The 22446-nt window shown below is 39.7% G+C and overlaps 1 protein-coding gene across 1 annotated transcript in view; it reads right to left on the reverse strand.

The window, feature by feature from the left end:
• Positions 1-6107: 6107 nt before the first annotated feature.
• NTN4 (netrin 4) overlaps positions 6108-22446 on the reverse strand; it is a 144330-nt gene continuing 127991 nt past the window's right edge. Inside the window, exons 9-10 of the mRNA XM_049782811.1 lie at positions 15566-15736; positions 6108-7518 (exon numbers count right to left, since the gene is read on the reverse strand). Coding sequence (XP_049638768.1) covers positions 7382-7518; positions 15566-15736 — 308 coding nt within the window. The 3' untranslated portion in view covers positions 6108-7381. The remainder of the gene's footprint in view (positions 7519-15565; positions 15737-22446) is intronic.

Raw genomic sequence — 22446 nt, forward strand, 5'->3', positions numbered from 1 at the left:
TCATAAAAGAGTTGGACCATAATTATTAATATTAAATATTTTTTGACTATGTAATGTTGACAAAGTAAAATACCATTTAGGTATATAATACTAGGAGCCAGAGAGGTAATTCAGTGGATAAGGTGATTGTCTTGTACGCGGCTTAACTGGGTTTGATTCCCAATCCCCCATATGGTCCCCTAAATATAGCCAGAAGTGATCCCTGAGTGCAGAGTCAGGAGTAAGCCCTGAGCACTAATGGGTGTGACTCAAGAACAAACAAACAGATATGTGCCAGCCAATTTATTTCCTATTTGCTATTTCTCTGTTGCTTTATCTTCTTTAGTGTTTTTAGTTTATCAAACACAACAAATATCAGAGCATTTATAAAGACATTTTGTAACAGATATTCAGAACTATTTATGTAAGTCATCCTATCTATCCATGGAAGAACTACTTAACAAAGTAGATTGTTCTTGGGAATTCTTTGTGTATTCTTACTCGAAAAGAAACTGATTCTTTTTTGCAGGAACTCTCCACTTTGGTCTCATTTCTTTTTTGTTCTTGTTTTATTATGTTTTTGTTTTTCGCCCACACCCGGTGGCGCTCAGGGCTTACTTCTAGCTCTGTGCTCAGAAATTCTCCTGTCTGAGGTCGGAGAGATAGCACAAGCTGTAGGGAGTTTGCCTTTCACGCAGCTGATTCAGGATGGATGGTGGTTCATATCCCATATGGTCCCCCCCGTGCCTGCCAGAGGTGATTTCTGAGCACAGAGCCAGGAGTAACCTCTGAAGTGCTGATGGGTATAATCCAAAAACCAATAAAATAAAATAATAAAATAAAATAGAAATTACTGCTGGCAAGCTTGGGGGACCATATGGGATGTTGAGGATTGAACCTGAGTCAGCTATGTAAGGCAAATGCCCTACCAGCTGTGCTACAACTCTGGACCTGGCCTTTTATTTCTGTATCCCAGATTTTTATCACTGGCCCTTCCTTCCTTCCTTCCTTCCTTCCTTCCTTCCTTCCTTCCTTCCTTCCTTCCTTCCTTCCTTCCTTCCTTCCTTCCTTCCTTCCTTCCTTCCTTCCTTCCTTCCTTCCTTCCTTCCTTCCTTCTTTCTTTCTTTCTTTCTTTCTTTCTTTCTTTCTTTCTTTCTTTCTTTCTTTCTTTCTTTCTTTCCCTCTTTTTTTGTCTTCTTTCTTTCCCTCTTTTTTTCCTGAAATCACACCCAATGGTGCTCAGGGCCCACTTCTGACACTGTGCTCAGGGATCATTCTTGGAGGAACTTAGGGGACCATATAAAATACCAAGGACTGAACCCAGGTTGGCAGCATTCAAGGCAAGCACTCTACTTGATGTATTGTCTCTCAGCCCCTAATCTTGTTTTTATAAATGTGTTTATTACTAAATATCACACTTGTAATATGCCCACTCACCTGTGATAACATTGGAGGACACTATAAATTTATTTAGTGTATTTAATATATAAATGTATTTTGGTAGCCTCTTTTTTGCAGGACACATTTGTAACATTATGAAAATATCTGCTTGGCTCAGGAGGGATTATGCTTTTTCACCATACAGTTAACATTCTGCGTTCTTCATATGTGAGCTAAAGTAAATGTGGAACTATTTCATTTTAGAGATTATAAGTATCAGTCAGGGGCCTGAGCAGTAGCATAGTGTGTAGGGCTGACCCAGTGCAAGTAGCTGACCCAGGATGGACCTTGGTTCGATTCTTCATTGTCCCATATGGTTCCCCAAAACAAGAGCGATTTCTGAGTTTATAGCTAGGAGTAACCCTTGAGCATCACCAGGTGTGGTCCAAAAATAAAAACAAAAACAAAACAAATAAAACCCCCAAAACTAAGTATCTGTCCGTCATCCTCCAAATGTAAAGAAGCATTCAAATCCCTTTGGTGATAATATAGGAAAGCAAGGACTAGAGCACTGTTATTGTGCTGTTCCCTCACTCCAAAAAAGTAAAGGCATGCTTCTTTGAACAACTTAAAAAGGGGTAAAAACAAACAAACAAAAAACCCCCATCATGCCAGGCACACCCCTTTGCTTCTATTCTGTTTTTTTTTTTTTATCAAACCAATCTCTTATAAAATTGAGGCTGTTCATAAATATTTTCCTTCCAAGCTATGGGAAATAACTTGCAAGTTGCTTTGGCATGTTGATAAGTTAGGTTTGGGGACTGCTTATCATTGAAACAATGAACACAAAAGCAATTCATCCCCTGGCCTCTGACAAAACTCATGGCAGCCCAGACACTCCTCAACCTCCTTGTTCTCAGACATTCCAGGGACATGCCAGAGGACAGCCTGTACAGGGCATTTTCAAAGTTCTTCTTTCCCATCCTGATCATTAGAAAAGGACATGCTTTACACAGACCCAAAAACATCTCCCTAAAACCAGCCTTATCCATAACAGGCCTTGTTCCCTGTTGAATCTAGACAGATAGACACCCCTGTCTGGACTGTGGTCACCTTCCCATAGATCATACCTACTAAAAGAGGTCCCCATTATTGAAACTTTCCGTTGCATTAAATACTATTAGTCACATTCCTCTGTGGGAAAAGTGATGTCATCAGAGGGCAGAGACAGGGCTGACCTCAGCTGAATTACATGGCTAGATATGTGAATATTAGGCAACAAATTTGCTAACCAATATATCCCAGGGTTTTAGGTAGGGAAGCTCAAAGGCTGGCAGGAAGTGCTCAGTTTTCCATGAAGCCATAGATGGAAGTTAGATTTGAATCTGTTGCCTGGATACCCAGATGGCTATTTTGAAAGATGTCAGGGAAGAGAAAGTATATGTACAGAAGCATGGCAGAATGATGGAAGGATGGAATGGGCAAGGGGTCAGGAGGTGGCTAGCTTCCACTCCAATTGCTTTTTTTACTTGTATGAATGAAGAACACAAGATTTTCGTTTTGTTTTCTCTTTGGAAGCCAAATGACTGCTCCTAAGAAATTAACACTGTAGGAAGTGCTGGAAATGACTTTAGACACAAAACACTGAGAAAGAGCAAGGATCTACTGGAGTGCTTTCAGCAAAGATTTCAAAAGGGCATGACCTGGACTGGGGAGGACTGAGAGGAAGAACAGGAGACTCACTACCTTGTAAATTCGTGAGGCATGAAACATTTAGGAATATGATTCCTGGTTACACCTAAAAATCATGTGCTAAGACTATGAAAGGACTATCAAGAGTGTAAGGCTTTCCCCTTGTGATCATATAACTTTTATGTATGCAGAGGACTCCACATGACAATTTGTAGAATTGTATAAAATATTCTTCCCAAAATCATTCACTGAAAATTTCCCCATTGGAGTAGCAGCCCGTGTTCTCTCTCTCTCTCTCTCTCTCTCTCTCTCTCTGAAAATTTCCCCATTGGAGTAGCAGCCCGTGTTCTCTCTCTCTCTCTCTCTCTCTCTCTCTCTCTCTCTCTCTCTCTCTCTCTCTCTCTCTCTCTCTCAAATTTTCAATAAAAATATTTTTGTTTTTAGTTTTTGGGCCACACCCAGTGATGCTCAGGGGTTACTCCTGGCTATGAGCTCAGAAATTGCACCTGGATTGGGGGACCATATTGGATGCTGGAAGATCAAACCGTGGTCCGCAAACTCCCTACTCCTGCACCACTGCTCTGGCCCCTAATTTTTTTTGTTTTTTTTTTTTTTTTTTTTTGGCCACACCCTGTGACGCTCAGGGGTTACTCCTGGCTATGCGCTCAGAAGTTGCTCCTGGCTTCTTGGGGGGACCATATGGGATGCCGGGGGATCGAACCGCGGTTCGTCCTAGGCTAGCGCAGGCAAGGCAGGCACCTTACCTCCAGCTCCACTGCCCGGCCCCTGGCCCCTAATTTTTTGTGTGTGTTTTTGGACCACACCTGTTGACACTCTGGGTTTACTCCTGGCTATGTATGCTCTTCAATAGAAATTTTTTAACATCACTAAAAGCACTTAATTAAATGTTCATTGTCTTAAGAAATAAATGACAAAAGTAGTACCTGATTAGGGTCAGAGTGATGGTACAGTGGTTAGGGTTTGCCTTGTATGCAGTTGACTTTGGCTGAATCCCAGCACCACATATGTTCCCCAGAACCCTCCGGATGTGATCCCTTAGCATAGAGCCAGGAGTAAGCCCTGAACACAGTCAGGTATGACTCTCCACCCCCCATTCACAAAAAGTAGTACATGATCAATGAAACAAAGTCAAACAATATGGATAAATGCAAAATAAAAGTTGAAAAATCTCCCTCATTTCTCCCATAGGGGGAGTCTGACTAGCTTTTAAACTTTCTAAAATACTATCTATAATATCTATGCTTTGAGGTGGGATTATCACTATTTGTATTGCTCTCTACCTTTTTTTTTTAACCTAATAGTAGATAATAGACATCTATTTTTTTTAAATAAACATTTTGGAAGGTGGAGGAATAGTACAGCAATATGAAACTTGCCTGTATGATGTGGCTGATGGGTTTGATCTGCAGCACCCTATATGGTCCCCAAGTCAAGAGTAACTCCTGAGCACTGATAGTGTTGGCCCCAAACCACCCAAAAAAATAATCATTGGAATTGTTCTTTCTTTTTTTGGGGGGTTACACCCCGCAGTGCTCAGGGGTTACTCCTGGCACTGTGCTCGGAAATCTCTCCTGGCAAGCACTGGGGACCATATGGGATGCCGGGATCCTGGAAGGGCTGCATGCAAGGCAAACGCCCTACTGCTGTGCTATCTCTCCGGCCCCTGAATTGTTCTTTTTGAATGGATAGTGATCCTCTTATACAAGATAAAGAAACAAGGAAAATTGACAATTATGAATTTAAGAAAAAACTTCAATATATTTAAAATATTTGCCCGTGGTATGACACACTTGGAAATCCATTTTAAAAGTTACTTGACACTTATCCTTGATACTTATTTTCCTTGATAGAGTAAGGTAGGAAAAGGTAAGAGATTGAGAGACAAGATAAGAGTATGTCTAATTCAAATTCTATGAAAGGAATGGATATGCTTAATAAACCATCCAGCATCCTAGAGGATACAATCTTAACAATGAGTTGCTAGCACAGGACAGTTCATAAAATAGTTGTTCCTATTTTATATTCCAAAAAAATATTTTTTTTGTATTTCCAGTCATAAACTTTTGTTCTCTTTTTCTAATTAAAGAAATCAATGTAATATACAATTGTGATGCAGTTCATGTCCAAAGGCAAACTCATCTGAATCAGCTTCACAATTTTATATTACATCGACTTCTTTAATTAGAAAAGGAGAACAATGGGCCGGCGAGGTGGCACTAGAGGTAAGGTGTCTGCCTTGCAAGCACTAGCCAAGGAAGGACTGAGGTTCGATCCCCTGGTGTCCCATATGGTCCCCCCAAGACAGGGGCAATTTCTGAGCCCTTAGCCAGAAGTAACCCCTGAGCATCAAACGAGTGTGGCCCAAAAAAACCAAAAAAAAAAAAAAAAAGGAAAGGAAAACAAAAGTTTATGATTGGAAATACAAAAAATTATTTTTTTTAGAATATAAAATAGGAACAACTATCCCTGAAAATGGGAGAAATATAAAATCTTTGTTTATTTTTTTATTTATTTATAGTACGGGGGGTAGAATCATACTTGTAGAGTCCCATGCAGGTAAGGCAAACATTCTACCATTGAGAGATATTTCTGATTTTTTGTTTTTGTTTTTGGGTCACATGCAACTGTGATCAGGTGTTACTCCTGGCTCTGCACTTAGAAATCACTCCTGGCAAGCTTGGAGAACCTTATGGGATGCTGGGGATCAAACCCAGGTCAGCCACATGCTAACCTTAACCTCTGGCTCCTGATTTTTTTTTTTTTTTTTTGGTTTTTGGGCCACACCCGGAGGTGCTCAGGGGTTACTCCTGGCTGTCTGATCAGAAATAGCTCCTGGCAGGCACGGGGGACCATATGGGACACCGGAATTCGAACCAACCACCTTTGGTCCTGGATCGGCTGCTTGCAAGGCAAACGCCACTGTGCTATCTCTGATTTTCTTTTTTAACTTGAGGAATTAATTGAAGTTCCTTCTTGGTGATAAAGAAGGCCATTCTTTGTCTTGTTAAAAGGGTTCAGTAGGAATGAGACAAGAATTAGGAGATCATAGTCCTTTATTTCATACATGAAATATAAAAAAATTAACAAAGCAATATATATATATATTTCTATAAGTCCACAGGACCTCAGGAAAAATATGTTCTGTATGTGAAGTTAATCTGTGGCCTTGTGGTTTATGTGTTATATATTCAAGTAAAGAAGAAACTAGGCAGTAGCTGTGTTGGGGTATAGAATATGAATAAGGATGAAAAACTGTCATTTTGTGAGCCATCACATACACTGTGTCCCCAAAAATATATCTAGGAAGTATCACGACCATACATTGCTAATAAAGACAAGGGAAATTGCTTCATGATTTCATATTAAATACTAAACAAAAATAAAACAAAGTCTGTGTCTACAATCATTTTTTGAAGTGTTTACAAGTGCATTGAAGAGAAATGAGTTTTTAATTTTAAATTTAAAGTTATTTTCTTCTTTATCCAAGCATATTTATACACTTACAATTCCTCATATTTTAAAAACTCTTCTTCTTGAAGGGTTTAAGACATTTCATCATGGCTGGAATCTGTGGAGCTGAACTTCATGCCCAAACTGAAAACTTCTCACAAACTTCTAGGTCATGTTTTGCCACAGTCTGGTACCAGGAACAGTACACCTTCCTTTTGAAGGCCTTCTCTCTACACAGGCAATGGCAGTGCCTCTGTTTCAGTAGCTTTTCTGACCCATGCTTTTCCCTCTGCAACTGCTGTCTCCAAATCTTTCACAACACAAGTGGCAGGTAGTAAAGTGCTTTATACAATGAAATATTATATACACATAGATAGGTTTTGCTGAACATCACCCCAATACCAAAGTTCACACACCTCGAGCAAGAGAGGGGCTCTTTTCAACTAACACTTTTTCTCATTGTGGGATGGGGGAGTTACTGAAACTGTCATTGATGACTTTAAGTATCGCACAGATGTAAGTGACCTATCTGAGGCTGGGTGGAGTTCCCATTACAGGTCTTACCCTTAATGCATTACTGCTAAATATCATAGTGCTATTAAAACACTCTTAACAGGTACACATTTCAGAATCAGTTACATAGAAAACAGGTATTAACATAGAATTTTTCATTCTTTCTTTTTCAAACACAGTGATTTTAAACATGGGCCCCAAAGCAATAGGCCCATGCATAGAAAGATTTCTATAGATTTTGGCACTTAAACAATAATTCCAGTTTCATTTCTGAGGTCTCCTTTTCATTATGTTTGTGCTTTATACACATACAGAGAAGTGCCATCATGCGCTAACATAGATATTGCTACTTGCACTCTCTTCTTAAGATATCCATGACTTTTCTTCCAAGAGATGGTTCCCAGTGATGGACAAAACTTTTCATATTCACGATCAGCCTGCCTGATTTTACATCTTCGTGCCCTGCTACCAGGTACTCCATACCTAAAAAAAGAGTAAAATTAGAATGTATATTATTATCGTAGTTCATTGAAAGGAGTAAATGTTACTTCAGCAGTTTTATTATATATATTTATATGTACATAGTTTAAAATTTTAGAAATACATAGTAGAAATCAGCAGTCATTTAAGCAATAGCAGCCACTGAATAATCCTTTACTATGTGCCAAATACTTTGCATAGTCAATTCATTTCATCTCAAAAATAACACTATTAAGTAGTATTATTTTTCTTCTTATATAAACGAGGAAATTAAGGCTCTACAAGTTTTAGAAACTCTTCCAGGGTTCAATTTAAGGTCAAATTTGTCTGATTATAGAATTTTTCTCTACTGTAAAATAGTATTTTTCCTTATAGTAAAGAAGAGAGAATTCTGTGGACACTTAGTGTCAGTATATATTTTTTGAGACTCACTATGTTTTGTGGTGTCAACTAACAAAGATTTTATAAAAGTGAAAACAAAACAAAATAAAACAAAATCCAACAATATGGCCATATGGGATAATGTTGGAAGAGTGTGATTATACCAAATATTTTTAAACATTTTATAGATGAAGCTGATATAGCTGATATTATTTTAGAATAGAAGATGTTTATCATACATAAAAAAATGAGACTTGACTAGACCTAGTGTTGACTTTGTAATTAAAAAGTATTTTCGGGGCCGGAGAGATAGCATGGATGTAAGGCGTTTGCCTTTTATGCAGAAGGTCATCAGTTCGAATTCGGCTTCCCATATGGTCCCCCGTGCCTGCCAGGAGCAATTTCTGAGCATGGAGCCAGGAGTTTCCCCTGAGCAATGCCGGGTGTGACCCAAAAACCACACACACACACACACACACACACACACACACACACACACACACACACACACACACACACACAAAGCAAGAAGTATTTTCAAGCTTCACTAAAATAATCATAGTAACAAATAAAATGAGTTTCATTCTTTTAACATATTTAAAATAATTACATAAATGGTTTTAAATACTTTAAAAATAATTATTGGATGGGGAAATGGCTCGAAGTGTTGGTGAACAATTTTTTATGTAGGAAGCCTGGGCTTGCTCTCCCTTACCACATGGTTCCTTGAGCACTGCTAGAAGCAACAGAGACTACATAGTGGAATAGCTGAAGAGCACTACCTGGGTGGTTTCAAATAAAAAACGAAGCATCAATATAAATTCACAATTAAAAATAAAATAGTGAGGGGCCGGACAGATAGTATGGAGGTAGGGTGTGTTTGCCTTTCATGCAGAACGATGGTGGTTCTAATCCTGGCTTCCCCCATATGATGCCCAAGCTTGCCAGTAGTGATTTCTTAGCGTAGAGCCAGGAGGAACCCCTGAGCGCTGCCGGGTGTGACCCAAAAACTAAAATAATAAAATAAAATAAAGTAAAATAAATAAAATAAAATAAAATATAAAATAAAATAGTGAGCCAGAGCGATAGTACAGTGAATATGGCACTTGACTAGCATACAACCTACAGAGGTTTAATCCCCAAGGTTTAGTCCCCCAAGCCCTGCCGGGAGTGATTCCTGAGTATAAAACCAAGAGTAAGCCCTGAGCACAGCTGGTTGTATCCCTCAATTTTTGTTAAAAAGGGGGAGGGGTGGAGAGATAGTACAGCGGTAGGGCGTTTGCCTTTCATGCAGCAAATCCACGATGGACAGTGGTTTGAATCTCACCATCCCACAAAGTCCCCTGTGCTTGCCAGGAGTGATTTCTGAGCGCAGAACCAGGAGTAACCCCTGAGAAGGGGCAGAGAGACAGCACAGCGGTAGGGCATTTGCCTTTCATGCAGCCGATCCAGGAGATAGTGATTTGAATCCCGGCATCCCATATGGTCCCTGTGCCTTCTAGGAGTGATTTCTGAGTGCAGATCCAAGAATAACCCCTGAGCACCGCAGAGTGTGACCCAAAACAAAAACAAAAACAAAACAAAAAAGATTGGGAAGATAGCACAAGAATTAGGACCAGAATTTCCATTTGGTTCCCAGCACTGCATGGTCAAAAGCATGCTGGGTGTGTCTCTGGTGGATCTGAGCAACGCCAAGTGACTCCGGTGGTCCCTGAGACTTCAGGGCCCCAGCTGAACTTCATGCCAGGGCCCTTGCATGAGCCCTCACCAGGATGAAACTGCACTTGAGAAGCTGCAGGGAATGACCCAGGGACCTATGAGCACAGCATGGGAGTACTTCTCTGCCCCCAACTATATATATTCTTATTTATCCACTAAAAATGTTTTAGAAAAAATGGTTTTCTAGTAGTATCAAGCATTTAGAACAGATGTATTGTGATCCGTAATAATAGGCTTCACTAAAATCATAATGAAACCAAATAATCTTCCAAAGATGACCTTTTCCAATTCAAGGGCTTGAAGATCAAATGCAGGACATTTTATGCTAAAATGCAATGAAAGTCATAGAAATTAATGGGGATTTAGGCCAGAGAGATAGTATAGCAGATAAATTGTTTGCCTACCATATGGCTGGCCCAGGTTCAATTCCCAGCACCGAATATGGTCCATAGACCCATTAGGAATGATCCCTGAGCATAGAATCAGGAGTAAGCTCTAAGCACTGCCCTGTGTACCCACTCCTCATATTAATGGGTATTGTTTTCAAAGGACACAGAAGATAGCAAGGAGAGGTTATAATCTGCCAGAGTTGTGATAATCTTAGTGCCACAACATGGTGTGTCTTGGAACATATAAAATAAAAACCTGTAATTCTGTAATGATTAGCAAAAAGAAAAAAATGAACATTAATTTGTCATATGTTAGGTACTTGGTAAATCAGTTTATTATTTAATTTTAGACAAAAAAAAATTAAAGGGAAAAACTTAGCATTTATCCTCTTTACAACAAGTACTTTCTTTTGTGGTAATCAAACAGTTTAGCTTGGCAGAGAAAATTTCCTTAGAACAGAAACTCAGCTAGTAGAGGAAGGGAATCAGATCAAATCAGGAAAACATCATTTCTCAGATTGTAATGAAATTTTTAATTCAGGAAGGGGTTATTAATTGCTGATAAAATCATGAAATGGGTGGGACCGGAGAGATAGCATGGAGGTAAGGCGTTTGCCTTTCATGCAGGAGGTCATCGGTTCGAGTCCCGGCGCACCATATGGTCCCCTGTGCCTGCCAGGAGCAATTTCTGAGCCTGGAGCCAGGAATAACCCCTGAGCACTGCCGGGTGTGACCCAAAAACAAAACAAAACAAAAAATACAAACAAACAAAAAAGATACCACAAAGAACTATCCAGAAAGCTTCAAAATATACGATGATCCTTCTTCATAGGACACCTAGCCAGGTTTCTTCATCAGGAATAATATCAACAACAATAGAATTAGACCAATGCTTAACACACACACACACACACACACACACACACACACACACACACACACCTGAGAGACTTAAAAAGTTGTGCATGGGTAGAGAGATAACAGAAGCTGGAGAGAGAGTAGGCCCACGGGCCACATATTGTATTTGTATCTGTTTTGTTTCTTCATTGCAAAATAAGATATATGCATAAGAATTCGTTCATAAGTTTTGTTTTTACTATAGTCAGACCCTCCAATGGTCTGAGGGACAGTGAACTGGCCCCCTGTTTAAAAAGTTTGAGGACCCCTGGTAGGGTGTTGCCTTGCACACAGTCGACCTGGGTTCAATCCCTGTCATCCTATATGGTTTCCTGAGCACTGCCAGGAGTGCAAAGCCTGGAGCAATCGCTGACCATTGCTGTGCAACAATATGTGGTCCTTGACTGAAAACTGGTCAGGACAGACTAGGTCTAGAGGACATTGGAATCAATTGGGAAATTAGAATAGGGTCAATGTATTTGATTATATGAGATCAAATTAAAATTCAAGAAAATTCATTAGCTAAATAGAGTTGCTGCAAAAGAGAGCATATACAGTTTTTTGGTTAAAAAAACAGTATGCCCCATTCATAGAGAAAAGTCTGGAAGGACTGATGCCAAAACATAATTGCTAAAAGAGATGATTGTGGGTGAGTGGGGAGAAGAAACATAAAAATAAAAAAAGTATTATCTATGTTGTGTAACTGATCCTACCCGAATTAATTATTGTACCCCACCCTAGGGTGTGGCCTAGTAATAGTATATTGGATTATTCCTTTCTTGGTATTCTGCTCCCACCTTAGGGTGGTACCTGATTCTTGTCAATAAAAGCAAGTGTCTGAGAAAGGCTGGGGCTCATTCTTTGGCCTTCTTCTACTGAGCTGCACTCCATCTTAGGAGCAGAAAGCTTTTGTGGCTTGAATTCCTTGCTTGAGCACTGGATTTCCTGAATCCATTCTGTACCTTTTTCACTGTGTGAATTATTTTCTGCATATCTCTACAACTGCAACTGTTCCCCCTGACCTAATCAGACAGGGAATGGGAACTGCCTTTCCTGTCTGGGAGCTCCGGTGGGAATCAAACCTTAACCAATCTCCTAGAGAATGTGACACTTTGATCCTAAATTTTTATAAACATATCTTTGACATTATATCTATAATAATAAAAACCTTGTTATTTCTATATCATACATATTTTCTACAACGTATATTTCTATAACAATATAACAGATCTATAATTACAAAACATTAAAATTAAAAATAGTCTGGGGCCGGGTAGGTGGCGCTGGAGGTAAGGTGTCTGCCTTGCAAGCTCTAGCCAAGGAAGGACCGCGGTTCGATCCCCCGGCGTCCCATATGGTCCCCCCAAGCCAGGGGCGATTTCTGAGCACATAGCCAGGAGTAACCCCTGAGCGTCAAATGGGTGTGGCCCAAAAACCAAAAAAAAAAAAAAAAAATTAAAAATAGTCACTGTGAAAGTACTTAGTTATTCATGATAAGGTTTCAGGTATACAATGTTCTAACACCAATTCCTTCCCCAATGTTCACTTCCCTCCACCAATAATCCCTCACTCTTGTTTGCATCCCTACTACATGAGGAGTTTTTTTTTAATCTATAAATTTCAAAAAAGGTTTTTTTGGGGGACGTGAATATCTCATTAACCTTATATCTGTAATAACAAAAAGATGTTTTGGGGAAATCAGGTCTCAAGCTGTCTGTAGGAGGCAACTATCGACAAACTAGGCAACAGAACCAGAGAATATGAGGATGCTAGGGAATGTTATTCCAGGAATTGAATCAGGGCCAGTCACATGCATGATATGCCCCTTAAGCCTTATACTATACCTCTAGTCCCTCAAAAGTATTGTTTAATATGCCAGGGATCACCTCGGTCAGCCATATGCAAGGCAAGCACCTTACTTGCTGTACTCTCTGACCCCTGTAATTTAAAGTATAAATATAAATTAAATAAATAACAATGATACCGAATAGACCCATAAAGTTTGGAGGAGCATCTTGCTAAAAAGTTACTTGGAATAAATGTTATCTAGTGCATCATATTAGCATTTACACTGTATTTTCCTATCTCTATTACTTTGTGACACATTTGGAAAGCATGTATTTACTTTGTCCATAGAAACATCCACTATCAGACTTTTATACTGGTCCTACTATTTTAAAGTATATCCCTGATGAATGAGCAGATGCTTGTATAAAGGAAGAATGAAGGAGTTGGCAGGGATGCTGATTTGATTGCGTCTTTTCAAAAGTAGCAAAGGAAGCAAGCTGGCGTGTAAGGTTTCAGGATTTTCTTATCAGCTGACTTCGGCCTTAGCTATTGAACTTATAAAAATGGAAAAACAAAGTGAAATGAAAGAGTGTCTGGTTTTGCTTTGGCAGGTTCTAGTCTTTTCTTCAAAGTGAGTAAACATGTTTTCAAGAATTCTTTGAATAATTGCGCTTATGTTTTCAATTGTGATGAACTCAGTGGATTCTCTGATTCTGGCAGCAGCCTGATTAGGAAGTATAGTTCACTTCCTGGAGGGTGGCTCCGATGGTCAAAGCTTTTGTTTTTAATATCTTACTGAAAAATTGGGTGGATTTCTGTTTTATTTTCTTTTGGGAAGACTGTAGAGAGTACTTAAAGGAAAAGTCCCAATGTACAGACTAGGAAATAAAATTTAAATCAGTAGCTATGCTTCCTGTATTCAAAAATCCAAAGTTCTAATTAATTCCTTAAAAAATATCTAATATTTAAAATTTCTATTTTTCCTTTGACTATTTTAATGAATGAATTTTATTTAGTTTATTTTGAGAAGGACAGTGTCAAATTGGGCAGTGCTTGGGCTCAGTTGCATGTAAGATTAAGCACTTGAACACCTGTAATATCTCTCAAGCCTTAAAACTTAGAATAGTTTAAAGAAAATATTAAAGCAGTATATAAAAAAATGCCTGAAAATTTAGAACTCAAAAAAACAGTTAAGAGGGGCCAGAATGATAGTGCAGCAGGTACATTTTTTGCCTTGCACTCAGTCAACCTGGGTTCGAACGCTGGCATCCCATATGGTTCCCCAAGTATGCCAGGATTAATTTCTGAGTGCAGAGCCAGGAGTAACCCCTGACTGCCACCAGGTGTGGTCAAAGACAAAACAAAACGAAAAGTTAAGTTTTATTAGGTCGCTAGATTTTTGTTAGGTTGGGGAGATACTTTATTGAAACGTTGATAGTTGTATATATTTACATCTCCCAAACTAAGTTAAAATAATTTTTTATGACACACCCAGAGATACTCAGGTCTTATTCAGGGCTCAGGATCATTCCTGGTGGGGCTTGGGGAACCATATGAGATGCTAGGGGTTGAATTTAGGTTGATCATGTGCAAGCAAACACCTCATTCATTGTGCTTTATCTCAAGTCCCAATGTCTCCAAAAATTATCATGGAAAGATCACAAATGACTTCTTATGAACATACCTGTGTATTTGAGCCATAAGAAACAACTAGAACAGAGGGGCTTGACTGTTGGCACAGTGGGTTGAGCATTTGCCTTGTGCATACTGGAATCCCATATGGTCCCCTGAGCTTACCACGAGTGATTTCTGAATACAGAGCCAGGAGTAACCCCTGAACACCACCAGTTGTGGCCCCAAAAAACAAAGTTGGAACAGAATATGAAATTATGCTCCTATTTCTGCACTGTCATTAAGGCATAAATGGTAGAAATAGGGCAAGGTGAGAGCATTTTAAGCATATTTTGTTGAACTACAACTTGCGCTTTTTATAGGATACTTTATTTTTTATTTAGTTTTTGGGCCACACCTGGTGCCACTCAAGGGTTACTCTGGCTCTACGCTCAGAAATCGTTCCTGGCAGGCTCAGGGGAACTTACTGGATGCTGAAGATTGAACACAGTCTGTCCAGGTCGTCAGCACGCAAGGTAAACGCCCTACTGCCATGCTATTACTCTGGCCCCTGATAGGATACTTTAGTATGGGAAATCATGACAGGTACGGGAGAAGTCAGGAAGTTCCTGTGCTTCCTTGCTTGTCTCCACTTCTGCCAGAACATTTTAAGGTGAAAATTTCTATTTCAAGTATCTCTTAAATTTCTATCCTTTTTTGTTTGTTTATTTCGGCTGTTTCTAATTTGGAACCCAAATGATGATTTAATGAAAAACAAGATGATGAGAACTTGAGAATTGTTTTTATATCCAGGAGACACAGATGCTTCTCATACAATAGTAAAAATGATTTCAATATTATTTGCACAGATGGACTTTTGCATTTGAACTTCCTCTGGGAGTAAGTTCTACCCAGGCCACTGTAACCAAAATCTTGCTTTTAGATAAAGTGCTCGTGGTAGATAAATTCATGAAAGTGCTTTCTAGACAACTGGCACCTGAGCTCTATGTGACTTCTGTTAGGACAGAGAATATGATATGATATTGCTGGATTAAAAATATATTACTTTAGAGAGCATGTGGAAAAGAAATAACTTTTTGATGTCAGTTCAAAGAATTCTGTTTGGATTTCCTCCAGAAGTGGGATGATGGAAAGGAGAGATGTGCTTATTGAGTTGATTTGAGGTTGCGGTTCAGAGAATCCAAGACAAGTAGGACACCAGTAGAGATAAAATGGAAACCAAGTTAGGCAAGTCTGATACTCACCAGGGTTGAGGACGGGACAAGTGCAGCCTCGAGTCGTCCAGGATTCTGGATATATTGTTCGCTTTCCTCGTAAAATTTTCAATTTGGTTGATTTTAAGACCTTTTTAATATTTACATTTACCTCAGCATGAGATCCTTTATCATGGGCGGTTAAAATCTTGGCTTTTAGCACTGCAACAACACAATTGTGAAAATCAAAATGCAATTTTATAGGCTTTTTGGGTGTTTGAAAAACTTAAATATGCAACTGAAAATATAACGGAAAAGTGAATTATGACAATGGGGATGTGGACACCTGCATTGAAAGACATTAGGCTCCTCCATTTTGCACTGGCTTCATCTCATTTATCTGTTTTAATTATAACATTCTCTGTTAAATATTTTTAACAACTACTCCTTTCCATATCTCCATAGTAAGGTAGTTATTAGTCATTTGTCTAAAGCAAAATGAATCCCAAATCCTTAAATACATTGAATTATCAAATCTAAATAGAATAAAGATGCATAGATGTGGCCACATCTGAAGGTGCACAGAGCTTACTTCTGATTCTATACTCAGGAATCATCCCTGGCTGTATTTGGAGAATATATGTGATGTCAGAGATCGAATAGCCTTGTACAAGACAAGTGGCTTAATCCCTGTAGTATCTCTCTGGCACCAAACAAAAGTGTATAATAAGTAAAAATTTTTTTTTTTTATTTAAACACCTTGATTACATACATGATTGTGTTTGGGTTTCAGTCATAAAAGGAACACCACCCATCACCAGTGCAACATTCCCATCACCCAAGTCCCAAATCACCCTCCTCCCCACCCAACCCCCGCCTGTACCCTAAACAGGCTCTACATTTCCCTCATACATTCTCAATATTAGGACAAATGTAGTTATATTCTCTATATTTCAAAATGTAGTTATTTCTCTAACTAAACTCATCACTCTTTGTGGTGAGCTTCCTGAGGTGAGCTGGAACTTCCAGCTCTTTTCTCTTTTGTGTCTGAAAATTATTATTACAAGGGTGTCTTTCATTTTTCTTAAAACCCATAGATGAGTGAGACCATTCTGCGTTTTTCTCTCTCTCTCTGACTTATTTCACTCAGCATAATAGATTCCATGTACATCCATGTATAGGAAAATTTCATGACTTCATCTCTCCTGACAGCTGCATAATATTCCATTGTGTATATGTACCACAGTTTCTTTAGCCATTCATCTGTTGAAGGGCATCTTGGTTGTTTCCAGAGTCTTGCTATGGTAAATAGAGCTGCAATGAATATAGGTGTAAGGAAGGGGTTTTTGTATTGTATTTTTGTGTTCCTAGGGTATATTCCTAGGAGTGGTATAGCTGGATCGTATGGGAGCTCGATTTCCAGTTTTTGGAGGAATCTCCATATCGCTTTCCATAAAGGTTGAACTAGACAGCATTCCCACCAGCAGTGGATAAGAGTTCCTTTCTCTCCACATCCCCGCCAACACTGTTTATTCTCATTCTTTGTGATGTGTGCCATTCTCTGGGGTGTGAGGTGGTATCTCATCGTTGTTTTGATTTGCATCTCCCTGATGATTAGTGATGTGGAACATTTTTTCATGTGTCTTTTGGCCATGCGTATTTCTTCTTTGTCAAAGTGTCTGTTCATTTCTTCTCCCCATTTTTTGATGGGGTTAGATGTTTTTTTCTTGTAAAGTTCTGTCAGTGCCTTGTATATTTTGGAGATTAGCCCCTTATCTGATGGGTATTGGGTGAATAGTTTCTCCCACTCAGTGGGTGGCTCTTGTATCCTGGGCACTATTTCCTTTGAGGTGCAGAAGCTTCTCAGCTTAATATATTCCCATCTGTTAATCTCTGCTTTCACTTGCTTGGAGAGTGCAGTTTCCTCCTTGAAGATGCCTGTAATGTCCTGTAGTGTTTTGCCTATGTGCTGTTCTATATATCTTATGGTTTTGGGGCTGATATCGAGGTCTTTAATCCATTTGGATTTTACCTTTGTACATGATGTTAGCTGGGGGTCTAAGTTTAATTTTTTGCAAGTGGCTATCCAATTGTGCCAACACCACTTGTTGAAGAGGCTTTCCCTGCTCCATTTAGGATTTCCTGCTCCTTTATCAAAAATTAGATGGTTGTATCTCTGGGGAACATTTTCTGAGTATTCAAGCCTATTCCACTGATCTGAGGACCTATCCTTATTCCAATACCATGCTGTTTTGATAACTGTTGCTTTGTAGTACAGTTTAAAGTTGGGAAAAGTAATTCCTCCCATATTCTTTTTCCCAATGATTGCTTTAGCTATTCGAGGGTGTTTATTGTTCCAAATGAATTTCAAAAGTGTCTGATCCACTTCTTTGAAGAATGTCATGGGTATCTTTAGAGGGATGGCATTAAATCTGTATAATGCCTTGGGGAGTATTGACATTTTGATGATGTTAATCCTGCCAATCCATGAGCAGGGTATGTGTTTCCATTTCCGTGTGTCCTCTCTTATTTCTTGGAGCAGAGTTTTATAGTTTTCTTTGTATAGGTCCTTCACATATTTAGTCAAGTTGATTCCAAGATATTTGAGTTTGTGTGGTACTATTGTGAATGGGGTTGTTTTCTTAATGTCCATTTCTTCTTTATTACTGTTGGTGTATAGAAAGGCCATTGATTTTTGTGTGTTAATTTTGTAGCCTGCCACCTTGCTATATGAGTCTATTGTTTCTAGAAGCTTTTTGATAGAGTCTTTAGGGTTTTCTAAGTAGAGTATCATGTCATCTGCAAACAGTGAGAGCTTGACTTCTTCCTTTCCTATCTGGATTCCCTTGATATCCTTTTCTTGCCTAATCGCTATAGCAAGTACTTCCAGTGCTATGTTGAATAGGAGTGGTGAGAGAGGACAGCCTTGTCTTGTGCCAGAATTTAGAGGGAAGGCTTTCAGTTTTTCTCCATTGAGGATAATATTTGCCACTGGCTTGTGGTAGATGGCCTTCACTATATTGAGAAAGGTTCCCTCCATTCCCATCTTGCTGAGAGTTTTGATCAAGAATGGGTGTTGGACCTTATCAAATGCTTTCTCTGCATCTATTGATATGATCATGTGGTTTTTATTTTTCTTGTTATTGATGTTGTGTATTATGTTGATAGATTTACGGATGTTAAACCAGCCTTGCATTCCTGGGATGAAACCTACTTGATCGTAGTGGATGATCTTCTTAACGAGGCATTGAATCCTATTTGCCAGGATTTTGTTGAGGATCTTTGCATCTGCATTCATCAGTGATATTGGTCTGTAATTTTCTTTTTTGGTAGCGTCTCTGTCTGGTTTAGGTATCAAGGTGATGTTGGCTTCATAAAAGCTATTTGGAAGTGTTTCTGTTTGTTCAATTTCATGAAAGAGTCTTGCCAAGATTGGCAGTAGTTCCTCTTGGAAAGTTTGATAGAATTCATTAGTGAATCCATCTGGACCTGGGCTTTTGTTTTTCGGCAGACATTTGATTACTGTTTTAATTTCATCAATGGTGATGGGGGTGTTTAGATATGCTACATCCTCTTCCTTCAACCGTGGAAGATTATAAGAGTCCAAGAATTTATCCATTTCTTCCAGGTTCTCATTTTTAGTGGCATAGAGTTTTTCAAAGTAGTTTCTGATTACCCTTTGAATCTCTGTCATATCAGTAGTGATCTCTCCTTTTTCATTCCTGATACGAGTTATCAAGTTTCTCTCTCTCTCTTTCTTTGTTAGGTTTGCCAGTGGTCTATCAATCTTGTTTATTTTTTCAAAGAACCAACTTCTGCTTTCGTTGATCTTTCGGATTGTTTTTTGAGTTTCCACTTCGTTGATTTCTGCTCTCAGCTTTGTTATTTCCTTCTGTCTTCCTGTTCTTGGGTCCTTTTGTTGAGCATTTTCTAGTTCTATTAGCTGTGTCATTAAGCTACTCAGGTAAGCTCCTTCTTCCTTCCTGATGTGTGCTTGCAAAGCTATAAATTTTCCTCTCAGTACTGCTTTTGCTGTGTCCCATAAGTTCTGAGAGTTTGTGTCTTTATTGTCATTTGTTTCCAGGAACCTTTTTATTTCCTCCTTGATTTCATCTCGGACCCACTGGTTATTGAGCATGAGGCTGTTTAACTTCCAGGTGTTAAAGTGTTTCTTCTGAGTCCCTTTGGAGTTCACAAATAATTTCAGAGCCTTGTGGTCAGCGAAGGTAATCTGCAAAATTTCTATCCTCTTGATCTTATGGAGGTATGTTTTATGTGCCAGCATGTAGTCTATCCTGGAGAATGTCCCATGTACATTGGAGAAGAATGTGTATCCAGGTTTCTGGGGATGGAGTGTCCTATATATATCCACTAGGCCTCTTTCTTCCATTTCTCTCCTCAGGTCTAGTATATTCTTGTTGGGTTTCAGTCTGGTTGACCTGTCCAGTGTTGACAAAGCCGTGTTTAGGTCCCCCACAATTATTGTGTTGTTGTTGATATTATTTTTCAGATTTGTCAGCAGTTGTATTAAATATTTTGCTGGCCCCTCATTCGGTGCATATATGTTTAGGAGAGTGAATTCTTCCTGCTCTACGTACCCCTTGATTAATATAAAATGTCCATCTTTGTCCCTTACAACCTTCCTGAGTATAAAGTTTGCATTATCTGATATTAGTATGGCCACTCCAGCTTTTTTATGGGTGTTGTTTGCTTGGATAACTTTTCTCCAGCCTTTTATTTTGAGTCTATGTTTGTTCTGACTATTCAGGTGCGTTTCTTGTAGGCAGCAGAAGGTTGGATTGAGTTTTTTGATCCATTTAGCCACTCTGTGTCTCTTAACTGGTGCATTTAGTCCATTGACGTTGAGAGAAAGAATTGTCCTGGGATTTAACGCCATCTTTATTTCAAAATTTGGTGTGTCTTTTGGGTAGTCTTGTCTTAGATTAGGTCTTTCAGTTTTTCTCTTAAGACTGGTTTTGTGTCTGTGAAGTTTCTGAGCTGTTTTTTGTCTGTGAAACCATGTATTCTTCCATCAAACCGGAAAGTGAGTTTTGCTGGGTATAGTATTCTGGGTGAAGCATTCATTTCATTCAGTCTTGTCACAATATCCCACCACTGCTTTCTGGCATTGAGCGTTTCTGGTGACAGGTCTGCTGTAAATCTCAGGGAAGCTTGCTTGAACATGATTTCCCCTTTTGATCTTGCTGTTTTCAGAATTCTGTCTCTATCTGTGGGATTTGTCATTGTGACTAAGATGTGTCTTGGGGTGGTTTTTCTGGGGTCTCTTTTGGTTGGTACTCTTCGGGCATGCAGGATTTGATCACATATATTCTTTAGCTCTGGAAGTTTCTCTTTAATGATGTTCTTGACCATTGATTCTTCCTGGAAATTTTCTTCCTGGGTCTCTGGGACTCCAATGATTCTTAAGTTGTTTCTGTTGATCTTATCATAGACTTCTATTTTCGTCTGTTCCCATTCTTTGACTAATTTTTCCATTGTCTGCTCATTTGCTTTAAGTTTTTTGTCCAATCTCTCCTGCTGTATGGAATTGTTATGTATCTCATCTTCCACAGCACCAAGTCTATTCTCAGCTTCTGATACCCTGTCCCAGAGCTTATCCATTTTGTCATTCACTTCGTTTACTGAGTTTTTCAGGCCTGTTAGTTGACATGTTATTTCAGTTTGGAGTTTTGTCATTTCTGCCTTCATATTTTCTTGGTTCTTATTAGTGTTCTGTTCAACTCGATCCATGGTTTCTTGGAGTCTGTTGAGCACCTTCCATATTGCTAGTCTAAAGTCCTTATCTGAGAGGTTGATTAGTTGTTCAGTCATTATCTGGTCCTCAGAATTGTCATCTTCATTCTCTATGTCTGATGCTGGCCTGCGCTGTTTCCCCATTGTCACATTTGTATTGTGGGTTTTTCTACGTGTTGTAGTGGTATTCATTGTCTATATGATGTAGGCAGCACACTCCTCTGGCTCCTCCCTTTCTGGATGGGCTGACTTGCCTCTAAGGGAGGGGAGTCCTCCGTGGATGAAGCCTCACACTGGGTCAAATCTTAGGCCCGAGCATGTAACAGAGAAGACAGTCCAGAGAGAAATGTTTGCTTCTGTGATATAGCGCCGTTCTTAGTGTGATTTTTCCTTCTTGTTGCAATGGAGTTCTTTCCTTAGAAAGAGTGCACGGCCGCGTAGCGAAGCGGAGCGGCCGTGCTCCTCTGAGCCTCTTTTTGCCCCACTCGCAAGAGTTTCACGCAAGAGGACAGTAGACAGACATAGACAGGTCACACTCACAGTCTTTCACAGCTGAGCCCCACTGGGCCGGTGTACTTTCGCGGATTTTCCCCGCCTGGTGTCACACACAGGGAGCCAGCTTTTGCAAAGGAGAGCCGGTTTTTATGCTCTGAAGTTCCTCCCTGAAAATGGCGTCTGGGCGAGCGAGGTTTCTGGAGGCTCTTTTTGCCCCACTCGCAAGAGTTTCACGCAAGAGGACAGTAGACAGACATAGACAGGTCACACTCACAGTCTTTCACAGCTGAGCCCCACTGGGCCGGTGTACTTTCGCGGATTTTCCCCGCCTGGTGTCACACACAGGGAGCCAGCTTTTGCAAAGGATAGCCGGTTTTTATGCTCTGAAGTTCCTCCCTGAAAATGGCGTCTGGGCGAGCGAGGTTTCTGGAGGCTCTTTTTGCCCCACTCGCAAGAGTTTCACGCAAGAGGACAGTAGACAGACATAGACAGGTCACACTCACAGTCTTTCACAGCTGAGCCCCACTGGGCCGGTGTACTTTCGCGGATTTTCCCCGCCTGGTGTCACACACAGGGAGCCAGCTTTTGCAAAGGATAGCCGGTTTTTATGCTCTGAAGTTCCTCCCTGAAAATGGCGTCTGGGCGAGCGAGGTTTCTGGAGGCTCTTTTTGCCCCACTCGCAA

This window comes from Suncus etruscus, chromosome 11 (assembly GCF_024139225.1).
Source record: "Suncus etruscus isolate mSunEtr1 chromosome 11, mSunEtr1.pri.cur, whole genome shotgun sequence".
NCBI classification, from domain to species: Eukaryota; Metazoa; Chordata; class Mammalia; order Eulipotyphla; family Soricidae; genus Suncus; species Suncus etruscus.